Source organism: Bombus bifarius, unplaced genomic scaffold, assembly GCF_011952205.1.
Source record: "Bombus bifarius isolate JDL3187 unplaced genomic scaffold, Bbif_JDL3187 scf7180000010271, whole genome shotgun sequence".
Classification (NCBI taxonomy): Eukaryota; Metazoa; Arthropoda; class Insecta; order Hymenoptera; family Apidae; genus Bombus; species Bombus bifarius.
In genome coordinates, this window is record NW_022885586.1 from 2,588,933 (window position 1) to 2,610,468 (window position 21,536).

At 42.9% G+C, this 21,536-nt stretch overlaps 2 protein-coding genes across 2 annotated transcripts; one reads left to right on the plus strand and one right to left on the minus strand.

Annotated features, from left to right (window-relative positions):
- Window positions 1–597: 597 nt before the first annotated feature.
- Window positions 598–15,704, plus strand: LOC117216352. The gene is made up of 10 exons (XM_033463005.1): window positions 598–978; window positions 3,603–5,206; window positions 5,713–5,899; window positions 10,292–10,464; window positions 10,590–10,652; window positions 11,075–11,202; window positions 11,272–11,637; window positions 12,736–13,079; window positions 13,343–13,609; window positions 13,703–15,704. Exons 2-10 carry the CDS (start codon window positions 3,611–3,613, stop codon window positions 14,137–14,139), a joined length of 3,561 nt encoding a protein of 1,186 aa, XP_033318896.1. The 5' UTR covers window positions 598–978; window positions 3,603–3,610; the 3' UTR covers window positions 14,140–15,704.
- Window positions 15,705–17,208: 1,504 nt separating this feature from the next.
- On the minus strand, window positions 17,209–20,570 carry LOC117216355. The gene has a single exon (XM_033463007.1). It carries the CDS (start codon window positions 19,026–19,028, stop codon window positions 17,913–17,915), a length of 1,116 nt encoding a protein of 371 aa, XP_033318898.1. The 5' UTR covers window positions 19,029–20,570; the 3' UTR covers window positions 17,209–17,912.
- Window positions 20,571–21,536: the final 966 nt, after the last annotated feature.

The window sequence follows — 21,536 nt, forward strand, 5'->3', positions numbered from 1 at the left end:
ATATCTTCTAGTTCTTGCTCGATATTTTCCTATATAGCGTAAAAAAAGTATACAACAGCCACTACTATGCAGAAACTTCAAGCGGACAGAACAAACGATACTTGAAGAATGTTGGCGAATTTAATGTCGGGCCTGAGCCTGGCGTTTAACAACGCCAAACGATCTACCCTATCCAGCGAGTCCCATCGAGGCCCCGAAGGAGAGTGGGTGGGCCTGACACTTGCGGCCTCAGAACGAAATCGACGGTCGAGCTTCGAATGGTGGGAGCGAGAGAGAGAGAGAGAGAGAGAAGGAGAGGGAGAGAGAGCGAGAGCGGGGGCTGCGGTGTAAGAGTCGGGGCCCTGAGGGCCCCTCATTCGAGCTCTGCGCCGGGTGTAGGAGCGGAGAGGGGTTAGAGGGGGCAAAGGCACATTCCAAGGCAGAACGGCTGCCAGTGAAGGTGGAAGGCAAGAACAGTCTCTCACGATATTGCGCTCCGTTCCTATCCACCGTTGCTTCCTTTCTTCCATAGAGCCTCGTCGCTCGTTTTCACCCGTCCCCGTGGGACCGTCGTGTGATCGTGCCGAGCCGTGCCGTGCCGCGCTGTGCTGTGTGCCGTTGCGATGCTACACGAGACGCGACGCGATGCGAACCGTCTCTCGGAATCGAATTAACGAGAATACTGTTTCGCCGACACCAGCCAGAAGAGGAACGTGCATGTGATAAAGGTTTCGTGGTACTGTGCACCGGGGTCTACGGTATACGGTGGTCGTTTTTGGCGCCAGGCGTGCTCCAACGTTTCAAAAATGCGCACGCTTACTTACGTAGCGCGGTATTCCAGTGGGAAGACCAAGGAACAGAGAGTTCGCTTCGAAAATAGATTTCTGCCTCGTGTACAGATCCGAGCTCCGATCGTCGGGCATGCGGAAGGAGCGTCACCGGGAGACAGTGATTGAGAGGATCCGGCAGACGGGAGCACTTGAATATTCGATCGCGCAGGTGAGCCGCAACTATCTTTCTTTTAGTACGAGTACGCGATGGATACTGGATTCGCAATTTGCTCGAGCTTTCCCGTGTAAACGAAACGGCCAGGGAATCTGAACATCGAAAAAAAATTGATCGGAAGTGGGAGGTATTCGCATGATTCGTTGGAGATTTTTTTCTTCTCGAAAGAATAACGTCCTGCGTCTGTAACATTCGACAAGTCATTTAAACTTTACGATGGTGCAAGTGTCGATATCGGAAAATTTCGTGACGAAGTCGAAGCTGTTGACACAAGCGTTCCATTTATACGTGACGGTGAAACCGGTATTCGTAGCAAAAGGAGCAAAGCAGATAGCTTATCTGAATGTTAGAAATTAGCAGCTTCTAACCTTTAGATAAAGGCTGTTATAGGTTTCATCAGCGATCCTCTATCTCTTCGAATCGAAATTATATTTCTGTCTTTCTGTTCCTTTTCTCTTTCGGCGAATAGAAGATCAAGCGAAAGCAATTTTCAGCCACTTGGCCACCTATCAATCGAGCGCCATAACCTCCTTAGTTACATCAGCGTCAGGACATTTTACATATAAACACCGCGAGAAACTTTTTTGATGAATCAAGCATTCCGTGAGAATCGTCTGAAACAGCGGGCAACTCGAGAGGAGGAGGAAGAGGGGATCGTTGGTTTTCTGCTTGAACGAAATTAAATCCACGTGCCGCGAAGTATTCCCATTCTTCGTTCGATCGAGAGATCGTCGAACGACAGAAAAACTTAACCGCGTCCGAGCAACGCCATCGGCATCGAACTTGACCATGGCCTTCAGAGCCTTTGCGCTCGTATAACGAGATACGAGGAATGTAAGTGGCCAAGAGTCCACCGGTTGGACTTACGAGAACTACTTCGAGCTGGTTACCTGCAACTAGATGCTCGATACCAAATATGCTTTAAGGTAGCGACCGATGTGATCGATTTTGCAGGTGAAGCGCAAGGGACCATTAGCCTAAGCAGATTTTCCTTTAAAGTAGACACAAGTCGATCTGCTTACTGTCACCGATAATGGTTTACAAGGAGACTAATAACAGGATGATTTCGTGTTGAATTTTTAATAACATGTCATCGATGTAGGATCCGATTTTCAACATTCGTGTACCGCCACTGCTCAGAAGTATTTGGATACTTTATGCAATTCCATCAGAAGGTTGATATTTTTTCATAATACACTTTTTCTCATTTATCTGTCTCGCGACTTGTCCTTTAAAAATACTTTTCTTCCGGCCTTGCTGCAACTCCTCGATCGATATTCCCATCGTTTTTGAAATATTCAAGAAAACGACAGAAACGTAAAATCAGACAAGAAGACAGTTTTGACGTGAAACTGACTGACAAAATATTGGATTTTTAAATTGTTCCTCTATAAAAGGCACGAAATGTCATCATCGAATCAAGAATTCCATTTGAAATATACTTGATACGTTTGAAACAATTTTACATGTACAAATATTCATAGGAGATAGTATAGGTATATGGGTCTAGTTAAATTACGATGCTTTATGCTGACACGATGTTAAATTTATCTATCGTAATTATGGCGACGGTGATCCTTACATATACTTCCTCCATAGAACCTGTATACCACGCGACATGTAACTCTTCTTTCGAGTGCAAGTTGTACATACACGAAATCGTTAATTGACACCTTGAGAAGAATACAGCGATAGTTGTCGATGGTAGTTATTATCGGAACTCGTAACAATTTCTTAACAAGGTAATATGGAACGAATTGTTGGGTGGAATTCTTTCGAATAAGTACAATGCCGAACCATTGAAAGCCACTCTTCACAACTCGAGAAGAATCGTCTAATATTCACCGAGATATTTATATAAGTTTCTTGAAAGCTATTCGAGAAGTTTTAACGACGGAAGGCGCTAATAGGCTGCGAAAGTTTTCCGCATTTCCGTGTCCGGAACGGATACGAGATCCGCAGTTAGCATCGTTCCATTACTCGGATACCGCGTTACGTCGTAATTGGGAGATTCGTTAGTTTCTTAACTGATTGCCATCTTCTCACAGATAATCAACAAGTCGCGAACCTCTTGACTCTCTTTTTCTACCGATTCCATGACATTGCAGCTACTGCACGATACCTGATCGTAGAATTAGAACCACGTACAGAAAATTCACTTGTCTGTTAGGTTGTTGGGAAAAATACTCCAACTTTATACCCCAATACTTTTGAACGAAAAGAGCGAAAAGTGTTGAAATTCGTAATTCGGTAGCCACGGGCTGTGGATATTTTCAGAGAAGAAAATGCTTTTATTTCGTGATCGTGAACACCGCTTACGCCAACTTCCACTGTTTTGTAATCCAAGACGATTTATCAAGTGGAACGGAGGCGGCTGTATGGAAACGAATCGGCTCCCGACGAGATGTGAGAAATGCGACTGATCCGCGAACGGTTCGTGATCGATCGAGATCGCGGAAACGAACGTGCTGCGGCGTATCTCTCCAGTTCTCAGATCCTTCGATAGACGATTAATCGATGAAAGCCCATTACGCCGTCGTTTCGCCACTCGAATTTTCAACGATAATTAATTGTCCGTTGGTACGAATCGGTTCACGCAACTACGATCGTATTTTCAGGTATTACAATGTCCCAACCGCAATTAACTACCGACCTGGACGTTCCGGAAAGTCCGCAACACTCTTGCCAATGCTCCGCAATGAGTAGCATGGATTCCATGAGAACACAGAGGGACAGGGCGGAGAGGAGCGTGGGAAGTACAAGAATTTCTAACAACCAAGAACTCCCTAGGGGTTTAGAGGCACTTCAGAGTGCTTTCGAACCAATAAGAAGACTCGAAAGTCCGCTATCTCATCAAGAAAGCCAACAGATCAATTTAGAGAATACCAGGAATGTCGATATTTTGGAGCATCAGGCCGGCTTATCGCCGAATACGAGATCGATGGAAGGTCAAAGCGCGATTCTATCGAGACACGGTCACAATCTTTCCTGCAGTCCAAGGAACTTGGATCTTTCTCGAAACTTGGCGTTCGAGGCTGCGCGAAGAGTTCAGGAATCCGGCAACTTACAGGACAACCAACACAGCCTAACTTCCAGCCCGAGTCCTTTGTTGGAGTCTAGCTCGGCGTTGCTCGAGACGTCCGCGAAAGATCTGGACAAGCAGCTCGAGGATCACACAGGGTTATCGCAGAAAGCAACCGCTTCGGGCAAAGATAAGCTGAAGAATATTCAGCAGGTTCTGAATCCTTATCAACACCATCATGAGCCGACGTCGCCGGAACGTAACGTCCACGGACACTTCCACGGTGATACCCACGCGCACGTGCACAAGCACGCCGACAATTTCCGAAGCACTACGAATTTGGACGTTGCAGATGGATTGATGGGATTTCAGCAGCACCAGCGACAACACACTCATCATCATCACGGGAACACCAAGGCAACGAACGTGACCCATCATCACGGTCCGGCAACCGTGCATCATCCGCATGGTCCACAAGGAATAGCAGCGCACCATCATGCAAATCTGGCGCCAAGCTTAACCAGCCACGTTCATGGAAACTCTGGTCCTTTAAGTAGCCCCAATGCAAATCATGGAAGCCAAGCTGCAGCCGGAAATCCGAATACTCATCACCATTCGAATCCAATATCGACATCTACTACCATGGTACACAGAAACTCACCGACGAGTCATCATCGTCTCAGTGGTAGCACCGGCTTGACCAGTCACTACCCTTCAAACTCAGGTTTCTCCAGCGATCACCACGGCACTTCCAGTGCAATGAGCGGGGCTTCGTCGAATTCGAGCATGTTAAATCATGGCGGTTCGCCAGCGGTTCATCGACACGTGGTCAATGCGAATAGCAGTCTCTCGACTACGCCATTAGCTAGCCATCATCACGGTAGTTCGTCGGGAAGTTTGACCGGACATTCGAGCGTAAATCATCATCACGTCAGCTCTGGCATATCCTGCGAGTCTTCTTCGTCGAACGCCAATACGAGAACGCACAGTCGCCTAGATCACGTCCACGATCATCATCACCATTTACAACAAGTGCATTCGTTGCATTCCAGCCACCCTGATACCAGGCAAAGAGACAGAGCTCCGTCGAGCCTGGAGCACCATGGACATCATCACGCGCACATGCATGCTCATGGACATCAACACACGCAGAATAACGATACCAAAAATACGTCTCTTATCGGAGTCGACTCGATACAGGTATTCTTGTCAAATTTAGATTTGAAAATTAGAATTTTACGAGAAATAGTTATTATTATAAAACTCAAATTTTTGTATGAATCTAAATAGAATCCTGTTTCGGTTGTTGGCTATTATACCTTAATAAGTACTATATTTTCGACACAATTAGGTCATATAGATGCAAGTGCAACAATAGGGTAAAATCTGAATGTAGAAAATTCAATTTTCAGTGATTTCAAATTTTTAAGCAATTTAACATATTTTACCAAAATCTGACTACGTCTGTAGACGACAACGATCGTTAATCATTAGCTCGTTTAGCCATTGATGCAAAACTGTTACTCGCATGACTTCTATAACGTTTCATTACGCAATTTACTGGCGTGACAACAGTATGATAAATATAATTTAATTGTTTACTACTGACAGGCAACTTTGTTGCATGTATTCTGTAACTACAGTTTCGTGTCATTCTCAAAATCATTTTTTCCCTTTGAACTTCTTACACAGTTTTTACATTTAAGGTCTCCGCTCCGTCGAAAAGTAAATGCCAATGTCACGTGGTGCAAACCGGTGGGAACAAGAGGGGGCAGGAGGGGGAAAGCGACGGAGGTGTTGAAGTGACATCAAGAACGCATCAACCTCCAGCGCTTCCTCCGCGGCCACCCCCTAGGCCAACTAGACGATACGAAACTACGTCCGTCAATCAATGTAAGTATTTCCCTTATTTTATCTTAGTAACAACTATAATCATTTGAAAGTGTATTCTTTCAAAACGCTGTAATAAATTGACGAGATTTCTGAGGGAAAAATGTCTAATAACCTTCATCAGATTATTTGAATTCACGCAACTTGGAAACCCTCCTCTAATTAATTGGAAATATCCTCTCGAGTTCTTGTCCTTCTTCTCGTTGCTCAGATCATTTTTCGTCGAGTCATTTGAATTCAATTAACTTGTAAGTATGTGATAGATATGTAAAGGTGGCGCGTGTATTTTCTAGCGAAATAATTGACTTGCTACGAAATTTCTCTTCATTTCGTAAATATAGAAATGGCAAAGTTCCGCGAGAACCACGATAATTATTAATTCGAACGTATTAAACAACCAGAAGTAAAGCTTCGAAAGCGAGTTAGTCGATTTAACGCATCGATTGATGAAGCCTTTTTCCAAAAAGCTCCTCAATTGTACCGTGCTACATAAGTAGCGAATATAAAGAGAAACACTTGAAGCAATATTCGAACACTGTATCTCTCGCAACACCGAATCAATATCTCTTCCACGTTGGCTTGCCAATTTGAATGGCGGATATACAATATCGCCTGTGTTCCAAACACTCTTCCCATCCCCGTTTGATTTCCGCTTAAAGCGAGCATGTCACGCAGTTGGACAGTATTTCCTGAAACTCGGTTGAAATTAGACGTAGACGGGGATGGTAGCCCGTAGCTCCACCCTTGGTCATCTCGCCTGACGATCGTCAGAATGTCTGCAGTATCAGCAGGATGACGAGCAAGGCCGCATCTACCATCGTTGCTGTCCCCTTTATCAATAGCGGCCACGCGTTATCGACACCGGAACGCATCGTTGACCGATTCTACTTGCTTCGAGGAGCAACCCCCGTGGAATTTCGACCCTCGACCGCGTCGAGTCGCTCGAATCGTCACGGTATATCGACCAGTCGATGCTCGCAGCAACCGAGAACAGAAGCATCGTGACGAAGAATGCTGTGATTCGAACAACAGGATACTTTTGCCCTCTCTGCTATTAATCCAAGCTGGCTGGCGAATGGCCGCGCAAGGAATGCCATCTTGGATGTTCCTTCGAAGGAATCCCAAGCCTCGGCTTCGTTCCGAAATCACCACCACCACCTGTGGGACACCTCAGCCAACGTGCGGGCCAACAGAGATCTCGTGGAGTGCCTCTCGAGTTGTTGTGCTCTCGCATTCGTTTCCAAGTATCCAACGGAGAGTGTAAAGAGCAAGGAATAGCTGGAAATATACTAGCATCGATCTATGTGTTGTCCAAAATATTTTCAAGAATCTGCCGCAAGAATAGGTCGAATGTCGACCCCACGGATATAAAAATAATTGACATTGGTGATCGTCATACGCGAAGGTGGACCGATTAATGAGAAAGTGCGCGATGAAGAATTGACCTTGAGAAAAACATCCCCTCGTGGAGAAACTCGTTTGATGCGTAAACGTGATTCATAAACTATCGAGGAAGATAGTGTGCGTTGTAATTTCTTCTTAACGCAAGTTGGTACAATTTTTCTCTTTTTCTTCTTTGTGATCTAAACTCTAAATACATCGAAGAAATAACCGTGTAATAGTGATGTAAATATTTAATAACGTTGGATATTCGATGACGAAGGATACTGTGTCTGATACATGTTGGTTTGGAAAGACAAAAGAGTGACGAAAACATCCACGAAACTTTTCCTTTAAAGTGCAAGTTGTAAAGAAGAAAATGGACGGATATCCAGTGCTGCAGATAGTCCGGTGCCGACTTGGAATGGAAATGGAGATGGATAACCAGGGTTATCCATTCACAATGGCGGCACACTCGCATTCCCACTTGCCACATCCGACAAACCACGCGCACTTCCCGAGATCGCATTACCCTCACCCCTGCGGTATGCCGATTAACCCTTCTTGTTAATTTATCAATCGGCCCTCCAACCCCAGTCTGTACCACCGATCTACGTGCCCGCATAATCTGATATTAGCTGCTCCATTAAGCTACCTTTGGTACAATGAGTCATTAAAGTAATCCATTCAAACATTCGTTTCTTTTCTGTAGAGGAAGAAACGCGCTTCTTACATATTTCAAAGATATACTGTTTATTTATTATATTTTATCATATCATATTATAATATTTATTGTTGTAAGCAATTCGTTATACCGATTTATATCACGAGCGCATAACATGTCGCAAAGTTAAGTTAACGACGTAATTAATTACAAAACTAAAGAGAAGAATGTTTGTAAGAATGGAAATACGCGATTAATTTCGAATTCCTGATACCTTGACTCGCGTCACGATCTTCAACTTCCCGGTTCTTTCGTCTATGAAATATTTCTAAATTATTTCCATGCGATATAAATTTTAAACGCGCCGATGTCTACTACATTTCCGAATAGGGAATGTGCATTTTCTAGCATCCACGTTCTATTTTTACCGGCGGGAAGATATGTTGCATAGCCTCGTGGAAGGTCACGTGGATAACAAAAGGTTGCCGTATAAATAGATATCGACAGGCTTCTTAATAAAACACAGTTTGATTTTCTATAAGAGCTGACTCGATAAAAAGCTTTAAAATTCAATACATCGTAGATTAAGTAGTTTTAGAATTTCTAATATAATCAAGAATTCAGCTAGAGAGCAAGCTTGGAAAGATTGCGTGGTTTGAACTGGGAGTAAAAATCGAAGGCATTTTATCCACAGAAAAGCTCGTCTGTTGAAAGAGCGTTTCGAGGAAAATCAGGGAACCAACCATTTCCTTTTACCCTTGAAACACATTGTGGTTGAATGCTGGCATTTAAATACCAGTTTCGCTCCGCTTGCTTCGAAACCTACGATTCACCAGATCGTAACTCTAACAGCCCAGGTAGCAAAGGTACACTTTAACAATTCAATCCTAAACCTTGGTTTGTATTCACGAGAAGTAGCAGGTATTCGGAGGTATCTAGTAAAACGATTTTCCGTGGTAGTTTCAATAGAGAGCACAACAAGCATGAAGCAAGGTTGCGCACGTTCGATTCGAGAAAAACGATTTACGAGCCACTGGGAACGAGATTTCGGTAAACCTTCTTTGACAAAGCTAAAGGAAAGCAGATTCCTAGAAAAAGAACGGCATTCCAATTCGTCTTTTGCCTTTGGGGTCTATTTGTTGAAGTTCGACAATGGCCAGGTATGTCAAAACACGAGAATGGTTGCGTTGACCATTTCGTTATAGCAAAACTGCTGTATTCTTGGGAATCGCGTGGGACTGTGAGAATAACAGTCTCTGGTTGAGAGGATTTTTTTATTTGGCGCCAGAGCCGCGTGATCTTCGTAGATTTTATTCGTTGGCAGAAAAATAATTAGATTTTTAATTACAGAAGATGATCTCTTCACTTGTCTTCCGGATCCGCGCTACAGAAGGGCACAGTACCCTTCTTTGTTAATGGGAAACCTGATTAAAAAGTTCAGCTCTGTCGATTCTCTTTTGAGAGAGAAAAGAGAGAGAAAGAGAGAGAAAGACTCTGCTATTGTCTCTGAAGCGACGTAGCGTCGACGCTCCCAACGCTCAACATTCATTGAAGGAATTTCCAATACAGCGTGGTCGGCTCAATTGAGAGTTTCGACGACAAGAGTTGAGCCCGACTGATTGAGAATGAAATACCTCGGCTACATATCGTAAAAAATAGCATTTGTGCGATGCGCCGCGGCGTGTGAAGACAATTTTGTAGGCTGTATTTTACTACGATACTTCGTTATTCGCACTATTGCTCGGTACATTAACGCATTAACGCTCGAAAGAAATGAACATAATCATCGTCGGACAATCAATACTTTTCCTTTTTCTAAAATATCCATACAGCTAAAAGGGGAAGAGAATTAAGGTGATCTAAGGGCTAATCATTGACTAACAAGATTCGCAGAATTTCGCTCAAGGCACGTTTCCCATTGTACTCAGATCAAAGCTCCCGTTGTTGGGTTCTCACGCAAGGACAATCATTATCCCGTGAAAGAAGGAGCCAACGCACGATGGGAATAAGTCTTGCAGGACCTTTCGACTGAAAAGGGTCGATAGTCGTACAAAAGATTCCGTTTGGCCACCGAAAGATATCCTTCCAGCTATTACGTGTTTCTTAGAGGCATCCTTTGAAGCGATCGTAGCGGAAAGATTCGACGTGAAATATTACGACCGTCGTCGTCTTAACACTCTCTCGTTTTTTTCTTATTCCTTTTTTTCAAAGACGAAAATATTCGAAGCGTTTCATTGAGGACTTTCGAGGCATACCACTCCCGTCCCCTTTTACCGAATACTCCTTTCCCTTTTAATTCCTCGCCTATCGCTTCCATACTATCAGTGCTGTGACCGATTTTAATTTTACAGGCCACACGGGGGAAGGTGGTTGCTGCAAGAAGTACGTTGTCCTTTGTTGCCTTTGTGGTGGGTTGAGCGCTGCGGTCGGTAGTCTCTTTTTGGCGGTACACGCGGTCCTTTCAGCCCACACGGCCAGTTTAGCTCTCTTTGAGACTGTACCATCTTACATTCCTGGCATAATGGTAAGAGGCAAAGATCGGAGTCTATCAACCGATCTCCCTTTAACGAGACCGCGTACGGAAACAATGAAGACACAAGGTATTTAAACTACTGCAAATGATCACCTGCATTTCGTATTAATTTTCAGTTAATTCTAATGGGTCTATTCACGATGCTACTCGCCAGACGGAAGCACAGATACGGACTTTTGGTAAGCCGTTATCAATGACCAGATAATACGGTCGTTGGTTTTCCTATATCGGATACAGATCAAAAATTACCTATTGCTGTAAATTAATTTTCCCCCATTTTATATCATTTTCTACATTTTTCTATTAGATATGCTCTATTAATTCCTCATACGATCAACTCTATAGATTGCAAGGCAGAATGAGACGATGATCTTATAACATTGTTCTTTGAAGACATCTTGGAATTTACTCCTATTTATAAATAGGATCCTTGTGATAGATTAACTTACGCAGATGAGAATCATATGAATATCTGATAGCCACAAATTCCACTGCTTCGAACTTAACCCAATCGTAAACTACGTTACTTATGGGATGGCCTAATCGAAATAATATCGTCTCGCCTATACAATCCCTTCCTTAAAACGCTAATATTTTGTAGATGAAAGTCTGTGGATCTGTTGGAGTGGTATGTGCGTTGGTATGCGTGTTGGTCACCGTAACGACGACAGTGATACACATGTCCCGGCTGCAAGGTCTTCGAAAATGCGTTTATACCGTGAAAGCGAGGTTGGTATATTCGTCTATTTTTACACGGCGGCGAGATCGATAGTTTCTATTCGATAATTATCACCACAGGTCGTGCACGTGTTACGGGGCGCCAGAAGGAGATCCTGGAGTTCTCTTCGAAGGCACTCCCCACTGCGAGGCGGTCCACGGCGCTCTACACGCCTGTCTCAGGGCTCTGTTTGGAGTTTCGGTCGCTGGAATCTTAGCTTGCATATTCTCGTGCATGCTGGTGTACCAGTTACTAAGTCACGAGAAGAAGAAAATGTACTGGGAGCAGTTGGAACTGAGATGCAGATCTCTTTACGGCCAAGGAGGCACCGTGGGACCGACGACTGGTTCCTGCGGATGTTGCAACGATTGTGGCGGTGCTAGTCCTTGGTGGGCGCAGACCCCCGGAAATCTTTACACGCCGAATCCCGATTTGGCGCCATCCAGGTTCGTACACTCGAAAAATCGAATTCTGAGAAAGTCGGCAGTATAATCAAATCCGGAGAGTCGAAGAACGATATAATCCTGAAGATCACATTTATAGGGCATTTCCAATTTCAAAGCATTTAAATTTATATTAAATAGGGTTTATATTAGAAAACTGCCGAAACAACGATACATAATTATTATACGTTTACTTATCGTTCTGATTCTTGTGTTTATATATTGCATATATATTGGGTCGCAAATCTTGCACGAATACAAAATTCTGATCGAGTAATTGATTCTTTGATATTCTCGTGCTTTAGATAAGCGTCACGTTTGGTACGAACACGAGCGTACACTGTAAACCTACAATGTACAATACTTGTTATGAAATTACATTCGAAATATTAATCGATCTAACCTTGAAAACGTGCCGCGTTTTATTGACTCGATGTCAAACCATCGGATGACACCGTTGAGTGAATTAACGTCGTTTAAATTGTCTTCGTAAAATTACACATAATAATAGCACACGTGACGAGGACTGTTACGGAATCGTTACGAATTCAATACCGGGACGCGGTGGCCGATGAACTTTATTGAGAAATTATTGATGCGATTCAAATGCGCACGGTGCATTTGTCTGCGAGTAATGATACATATTCAATAGATTTCATTCACGAATGTCACGAATATCGGTAGCGGAGTGCAATAAACCCGTAAACGAGGCAACGCTCCCTCCAGGCTCCCAGGACACATTGTATTCTGGTAATCCGCTAATGTATGGCATTAATTAAGCTGGGATTCCATTCTGTTCTTCTGACATTTAGAGGAGGGATTCCTCCGTTTCAGAAATAAATTATGACGAACGACGAGCCGTTCTTTGAAGTTCGCTTTCCGTCAAATTAACAACGAAAAATTCCGATCGTGCCTTCTAATTAATCCGCCGGCCATTGTAACATTTTCTACGAAATATCCAGCTTTATGGGAAAAGAAATTCCAGCGCGTAGAAGATACGTTCGGTGTGCTTGAAATTCGTTTTTTTCGCGATAAGATAATGAAGTCGATAGGATGTTAATTGTCGCAGCAAATTCAAAGATCGTTCCTTTTACCTTGCAGAAGATGGCGGCTACCTTGGTCTAGATCCAGAGGACCAGCTCCGAGTCCAGACTCGAATTATGGCTTTCACACTCAGACCAGACAAACCGAGGCCAACGTGGAAAACACGAATGGCCCCTATAGCGTTCTTAATTCTCAATCGAGTGGCCCTTACTCTGTATTAAACACGCAGAACGGCCCGTACACCCCTAGTACGGCTTCTTACAGTGTTTTAGAGACACCAGTGCCGTTATGGGGTCCTCCGCCACCTTATAGCGACCCTAACAGCCCAGCTAGGCGACCACAAGTTGCGGAACAAAGACCCAGAATTGCCAAACGGATGGAGAACTTCGAGAACAACGAAGGTGAGCAATTAAATGTTTATTAAAGATTGAAGTTTGAAGAGAGAAATACGCTCGATAATCGTAGGAGTATGAATTCGTGTGGCTGGGTAACGGACAATTGAGCGAACGTTTATATTACTATATCGATAATGAGAATGAAGCTTTTGTTTAGTCCGCGAGGAAAATTAAATCGTTTCGCCGTTTTATTTCTACTTCGTTGTGAAAACCGTTATTTCAACTTCCTTGATTTTACTTTTCACAAAAAAAAATCACCATTTTCACAGATCACAGATCACGATCTGCGAAACGGCCATCGGATAACTACGAAAACGCCGAAGAAATCTCGAACAGCACCGATCCAGAGGGAGGAAACGAGGGCACTATGAAAGGCAGACGAACCAGGAAGCCTCTGAAGGGCGTAGAGAACAATGCGTTCCAGCAGGAAGCGAATCCTGGACCAAAACAGTCGGAAAGTGAACTGTACTTCGGTGATGTGTCCTCGTGTTGCGGACCCGAGAGTAGTTTCTACGATTTGGCCGTAGAGAAAGAAGGTATATAACGACACTCTGAAGATTGAACAATTGGAAGGGAACTAAGATAGCTCGCCACTCATTGCCATTGATCATTCACCCCGATTTTCATAGGTACGGAGCATTCAGAGGGCGTGGACTACTTGGCAGCTCGTCTAGGTAAACGACAGCTGTCAAAGAGATCCAGAATGCCTCTGCCACTGCCATCGGACGGTGGTGACATACCATCCGACAATTACGCGAACAGTGACGAGCCCAGAAGCGCCAGAGGACCTTTTCTAGCGCCTGATGCGCAATACGAGGTCATTCAACAAGGTCGATACTCTTACTATACGTCGAAGGACGACGAGCAGCTTCAAGAAGGTCCAGCGACTTCTGGATACTTCAGGGAGGAGGAGACTGAAAGGGGAAGGGATTACAGGGATTACAGAAGCAGTCAGGAAGAAGAAACACCTCAGTGTTGCTTGAGTGATTCGACGACGTTGGACTCGGGTTGGCAGAGTGGCGAACAACAACAGTCCGACGACAACGTTAGACCGGTTAACGTGTGATCGCGTTTATCGTTAGACCAATAACGAGATAGTTGTCGAGAAACAGTAGTATTATATTAAGTGGTAAACGATGTAAGGGGAGAGCAAAGACCGGAACCTCGATTCAGTACAACTTGATGCTTTGATACGTAGGAGAAAGAATCGCTGAGAGAACCGTGGCCATCCTCGTAGTCTGTTGTTTCGTATTTACTATGGAGATGTTGCGAGTTCAGGACTCGATCTACGAACTATTTCGTGTGCACTAGATAGGAAATTGTCCATGTAGAATACAAAGATGGTGATACGAGTGCAAATCTATGATTACCATATTCGTAATAGAACCTAAGTGATGTGATTTGTGGTACGATAGTATAAGTAAACCTTAATCGTTAGAGCGTAAGTGAATGAGAAATGTCCGCGTCGGATTACTTTTTTTCCAGCGATCCACGCACTATTACAAGTCTGAAGAAGGATCACGAAGAGTAAACTCTACGTCAGAGTACGCTATATGTGAGAAATCCTACGTAACGATGTATTTTTATTAATTAAGCGATGTCGCCCATGTTGTTCGTAATATTAATCGCTAATGTATGTTGGAAATGATCGTATATATGTAGAGAAAGAGAGAGAGAGAGAGAGAGAGGAAGAAAAAGGGAGGAGAGATTAGTCTCATAGATAATATGCCAAAGAAAAGGTCTCTAGAGAAGGCGAAAATATGAATGAAAAGAAAGGGATACATTTTCCAAAGTTCTGTTTCGTAAAATTTACCCCTCGACGGAGACTTTTACTTTGGCGATTCGTTAGAAACGTCCATGTACAAACGTGTGCTTTACTCTTGCCAATATCTCGCTAGACGTCAGCTGGATTTAGCGCTTAGACGTTGATTGTCGCAAAAATGTTTACCATTCGATAATAAGTTCAAAATTGGGCACGTTGAGCTCGCCATGAATTCTCGGTCACTGCCATTCGAACGTTCAATTCCATTCTCAAAACCATATAAGGATGAGAGAAGATATTTCGGCACGTCCATAATTTCGCACGAAGTCTGAGTTTTATGAATCTATATATACACCCGGAATTTTACGATTCTTTTAAGGAAGATATTTATCACGCGTCGTAGTATACGAATAAACGAGTAACCGTGTTCGTGGTCTGTGTTAGCTTCGTCGAGCTTTTTACGTTGTAGGGCCGCATTCGCTTTCGAACATACAATCCTAGTGGACCAAGAACGATATAAAGAAGAAGATTGATCTTACTGACAATGAGTGAATATTACAAATTAGAAGTAAAATCTATCGCCGTTAACAGCCGTTCGTTAGATAGCACATAAAAACAGATGCATATTTTATAATCGACATTCGAGAACGAAAGAGACAAGGCCAGCTTAGGGGAGTAGTTTAACGTTGTTTACTCGATAAAGTGTACCTTAAGAGCGATACGTAGCAAGTCCGATACATTGTCGAACGATGTAACTAACAATGATTAAGAATAAAGCTTTGTTTTGTAAAGAAACCACGTGTCGCTCGATGAATTATACGTATTCTTTCGAGCAATCAAACGAAAAAACGAAAACAATTAGAAATTAATATACGAAACGTCCTTTCGCCTTTCATCAAGCTTCGTTCAAGGATCATAACTTGTACCTAAAAAAACTACATTTAAGGAGCTATAGAAAAGGATGGCTGCTCTTTTTCCATTAACTTGAGTAAACAAATAAAAACCAACTCAGAATCAATGGAAATCGAATGAGTTTTTGGAAAGTCCTGCTAATTCATAGTCAACTAATTTAAATCCTAAGATAATTTTGGTATTTTCGTAAGTTGCGCGTTAAAACGAAACGATTGACACAATATGTAGCATTTCGTGAAACGTGGCTTTGTCAGGAACGTGCCATACAGACTTTGGAAATAACTGTTATTTTTGGTTGCTGATTTCATCGGTTGGTCCATCGATGAAAGAAACGGATACGAACACGACACTGACTGTCCCCAGGTCAATGATTTTATCACAGCCGATATGTCACTGAAACACGCCCAGGTAAGCATTTAACGAGGAATGCGGGATCTATAACGAGCACCGCTATTGTCAGCAATTTTCTTAGTGAACTCCCGCGCTCCGTGCACGTTGGCTAATATCAGATTATGAGATTTCGCAACAGACAGCACGATCGTTGAACTTTCGCAATAACGTGTGCAGCGCGCACACACGAGAGCTCACACCATTGTACGTAACATTAATTTCACATAATCTAGATTGATCGTTCGACGGGATAGAAACGAATCTATACAGCTTACCAGCATTTGTGTATACTTAGATATATTCAAGTTCAACCAACCACGACGATGAATGAACACGAGATTAGAAATAGAATATCTTGATTAGTGCAACACGCACGAGAATTATTCCCGATTCTGAATCATATCGGAGAAAATCTGTCACGGAAGAAGGATTCGTTTATCATTTTCTTGCATCTACGCTTGCATCTACCCGTTAAGTAGCCGGACGCTTTCATAGATCTGTGGTAGCGGCATATAAACTTTAACAAAGTGCGTACGATTGATGGTAAATTAATAAGCAAAGATTAGATGTTGGTTTTTCGAAGTTTATCCATAATTTTGCAATTAAGCTACACATCCTGTCGGAAGTAAACAGGTGTTTTTATACTCTTTGTTGCTAGCGTAGATCAATTACCAGAAACAACAAAGTTTACAGTGTTTCCATTAGAACGTTCCATATAATTCGAGAACAATGCAATCTTCTTGAAAAGCGAGTCCATATTCTCGAGATTCTATCTAGCTGAGTTCAGAATTGTTTGATGCTGTAAGCTGAATCATTTAATTAGCAGAGGTAAAGGAACGTGGCGATTGAAGTTAATAAATCGCAATTAAAGTGTTTTCTAGGTTCGCGTCTTGCCCGATACGATCTTTCAGAATGAAAACACGCTATAAATGGCTACCCTTCTTTAACCGTAGCCACTCGACCGTTTGAATCATCCGTGCTGTGTCGCAATCGTTACGAACTTCGCATTTAACAATCCGTATCTATGGAGTTTAACTAATTAATGAAACCGTCAATGAAAGAAATTGGCAGTAGTCGTTGCGTGAAACTTTATTACATCAGCTGGATATATAGCGCGTGATAATCATTAAAATTGTGATATCAAACAGGTCATACTACTAATCTACTGTAGTACTCGTATAAATGCAAAGATACAATGGCTCACTTATAGAAACCTTTCATGAACATAAAGATCGTAGATGAAAAACACGACGAGTCACATTTCCTGTGAAAGAACAATTTTTAAATTCAACACGCTGTCAGTCAATTCCACGTCGAAACTATCTTTCGGATAAAATATATATTTCTGTCAATTTGAAAAATATTAAACATATTAATTAAGATCAACCAACATGCATAACAATTAGACTAATATTATTCGTTTCTTACAAAACATTGTTCATCGCCTATTTTCAAATGGCTTATGCGCCTTCCACATTCGAATCTATCAGATTATTTGTTACAAATGATTAAAAATTGTTTGGTTACTGGCAAATATTATCGACAGCGAAATTTTGTTCCTGTTACAAGGAACGATGTCGACCATCGTCAATTTTTATCAACATACTACTAATAATACCGAACTTGAAATACCTGCGCGAGTCATTGTACTTGCATACGTTCTGAGATCGAAGATTACGCGTAAACTGTTATATTACAAGGAATATTGATATTCAAAGTTACTATCGGTATTAAATATCGTAATTCGCAATTTAATTGTCTCTGTTATTTTCATTTTAAGAACAGGATCCCTCGACGACGCGATGCGCTGCCTGATTCACCAGAAATCTTTCTACTCTTTCCCTGAATTCCCTGCTGGACTCTGGCAGTGGTAACCTTGGTCCCGAATTCCTCAGGCTGTGTAACGTTGTTAAATTTTGCAAACTTTCAGACAGTCTTCGATCGTGATCCAAAATGTCCGGTCTTGGAGCTGGTTTTCTCTTACCCGCTGCTGTTTCTTCCAATTTTTTGTCTCCAACTGTTCCATTCACGTAGCCGCTTTCTGGCAACCGATTCATCATCCCCCGCAACGCTATTCTAGCGCTCAGTGCAGACCAAAATACTTCGAGGAGAGACGCCACCAACACGTTCACTGTGAGTAAGATCCTAGTATGCGAGGACTGGTGATGATCTCTGTACAAGAATGACATCATTCTGCTCTTGATCGTTTTCAAGGATTCTTCGGTAACGTTATCCGAATCTGGCGAATTCTCTTCGTCTCTAGACTCACTGTTAGTGAACGAACTACTAGGACTTTCGGTCTCACCTTCCTCAGGATCAATCGTCGAAGTTCTCAAGATGTACCCAGATATGTTTGACATGTTATCAAATACAATGCCAGGCATGGGAGAGTAAAGACGAATCTTTGCAGATTGATCATAGATTCTACTGAGATTGAAATTGTCTTCGCTGAGTGGCATCGTCTCGTTTAACAGAGTGTCGTTCTTCAGGTCAGAATGATCTCGCGGCTGCTCGAGAATTCTTTCCAGCGACCACAGAGAGCTTCTACTCTCCGCAGCGGCCGCGATGTCGAACACTGTGGCGATGAAGCAGAGGATCGCTGCTATCAAGGAGAACAGATTTCCGTAAAAGAAGATAGCGATGTTCCTATCGATGTACCATCTTCTCCAGGCGAGTAGACCGGTCACGAAAGGAACCAAACACGCGACCGATAGGATCGGGCCTTGAAGAGATAAGGCCAAGCTGCCTAGCAGAAGGGAAAGTGCACCCAGACCAAAATGCACGAAGGACAAACCTCCCACGGTCGATGCCGAATAACGTCGTTCGGATGGGTACAGAGAAGACAAAGCTGGCTTCGTTTTCACCTTTATCACATACACGTTTTCCATCATTGTTTGCTCGGCGAATTTTATGTCAACGGTTTTTTATCGCAAACCAGAGCTGAGACCATTCACGTTAGAAAGGTTATCACACACAACTTTCCGATAGGGTTAGTGAAAATTCGGTTGTATCTGTCATGGTGACCCATGGCCGATGACACTGTATTTCCCAGATGTGAATATGTACTACGATATTAACCTGGATACCTCGAACGGAAATTGCTTTGTACTTCCTGCTGTTTCGGAACCACAGGCACTTGACCGTGAACGAAATATGTATACCGACTGTTACGAAGACACGAAAGAGATATCAATGGTATTTGAAAGGCAAAGCTCTGAAAGACGGCACACGGATCAGACAAATGTTCATAGCGAAGATTGCTGCTTCTTTCGCTATCTTAACTCGCAATCGTGGTCGTTGGATGACTGCAACTCAGAATTGCTGAAACGTTAATTCGGTGGAAATCAACGACGATTTCCGTACGGGTAGAAGCAAGCAGCCGGTCAATTATGCTAAACGCTTGAATTTCATTGAAATCTTCGTCGCAGCGTCGCGCGAATTTCTTCCTGGCTGTGGACGAACACCGCGAATACGCTTATGCAATTCGTTTGGAACAATGGAACGAGGACGAAAACTCAGGGAGAAGGAAGAGCCACACAACCGCGACTGTATCCAATAAGCGTGAACGCGAAACGGTAAATAGGTTTAACAACCTGACGCGTCGTCGTTGCTACAACTTCTTTTTTTCTCATACGTCTATGGTGGTAATGCGAACATTACGCAATAGCAGTTGACTACGAAGCGATGCAATTATCTCGTTGCACGCGCGTATCGGCGTTCTCTGGCTCGGCTTTTCTCAGACACCGTTTTCACCGATTTCTTGCCTCTTTGTGCCAGCCGCTCTGGATTTTCGATCTCATGGGAAATCACTGATCCAGTTTCCATCCACGAGAACCGTCTACTCTGTCGCCGATCACGAGCGATCAATAAAATCGTTCTCTTGATCGTTCCTCGAACTTAGATCAGCCTTCTCGTTGACTTCTTTCGACCGGTTGTCTGTCGGTTAATTGAGACCATTCGTCCACACGATGAATGGAGTAATTAACGTAATTAACATGATCGGAAAGCAAGACAGCGACTGATCCTTTTCAGACGATTATTTCCAATCGAATAGCTGCTCTTTTCGCTTAACGTCTCACTAAATGTTAACGAAGCACGCATTTCCTTCACTTTACGAATTTTACTTGAACGCGTGTAAGTCTAACATTTAATTACAGGAGTTTGTCGATTCGAAAAGTTGAGGGCAGATTTCACGAGGGCAGATGATTGTCCGCGAAAGACACCTCGGTAGAGACTGAGCCGCGAACGAAGACTAGTTCGTGTTAAAATTACTATGAGATCCTGAACGGACCTCCCACGCGGTCGGTTTACAGTGAAAGGGACAACAGAGAACGACGGATAGATGAACCTTCGCGTTGTTTTAAGCCTTCTTCACACCACTTTCCACGCTCGTAAAACGATGTCACGCTTGCAGACAAAAAATCCATCTATCATATCTTGTTTCTTTATATAAAAAGTTGTATGTTAAACAGTGTCAAGGCTCAGGATCAAATACCTCGCCATTTAATATTTTACAGACAACTTGGTGAGAGTAAGTACATCCTGGAATCTACACGAAGGACTTACGCTAACCTTTACTCTTCACCATAGAAATACACGGGCTTGGCAACCGACCTTTTCTCCCAAGCTCAATAGGCCCGCACGCTATTAATAATATTGATCAATCCAATTTGACAATGATAGTACCGAGTCACTTTAATATTTTTTGCCAATGGTCTTTTCTTAATAATACTTCATTAAACTTAGTATTTAAACTGATAACGATATCAAATTATCGAAATAGTATTTGTTTTGTCGACCGTTCGCGGAGAGACGCGATCTCAAGGAAACGCGTCAACGGCAGTCATAAATTCCCGTTACGATTTTACAATCGACGCCACGAAATTGATCGATCCTCGACTTCGTTTAAGATAATGGAGGTAGTTTAATGAGTATAATGCTCGATTAACAGTCCAATGATAGTATATATTTCCAACAACTTTGTAGAGAAGATAGTTACGTTGATACGTAAGGTATAAGTTAAGTAGGCGAATGTTCGAAGGGTGGAAACCCGATAAAGAGATGTTGACTGTTCTAAAGTCGAAGAACCAGTGAAGTCCGGCGACGATGCAAAGGAAAACTCTTGCTCGTGGTAATCGCTCCACCACTGGTCGCTTGCGGGCGAAATCATAAAAAAACCTATGTTTCCCCAATTTTTTCCTGATGAAGCAATAACTATAAGGAACCTCTTGACTCGTAGATCTTTTATGCCGCTTAACGGCCTTAACGGTAAATCAAAGAGCCTCGTTTTATGACAGTTCCTTAGGATTACTGCGATTCGCTTAATTCTATGTGTGCAGCTGGTGACCGCCTCGAACGTAAAGAGTCACCGGACGTAACAATATGAGGGATCAAAGGTA

What these genes read in the sequence shown, in the direction of transcription:
- LOC117216352 (XM_033463005.1), top strand. Translation starts at nt 3,611, where the DNA reads ATGTCCCAACCGCAATTAACTACCGACCTGGACGTTCCGGAAAGTCCG. An exon ending in AGCACAGATACGGACTTTTG is followed by an intron (nt 10,653 to 11,074) that starts GTAAGCCGTTAT and finishes AATATTTTGTAG; the next exon opens with ATGAAAGTCTGTGGATCTGT. An exon ending in GTTTATACCGTGAAAGCGAG is followed by an intron (nt 11,203 to 11,271) that starts GTTGGTATATTC and finishes TTATCACCACAG; the next exon opens with GTCGTGCACGTGTTACGGGG.
- LOC117216355 (XM_033463007.1), bottom strand. Translation starts at nt 19,028, where the DNA reads ATGATGGAAAACGTGTATGTGATAAAGGTGAAAACGAAGCCAGCTTTG.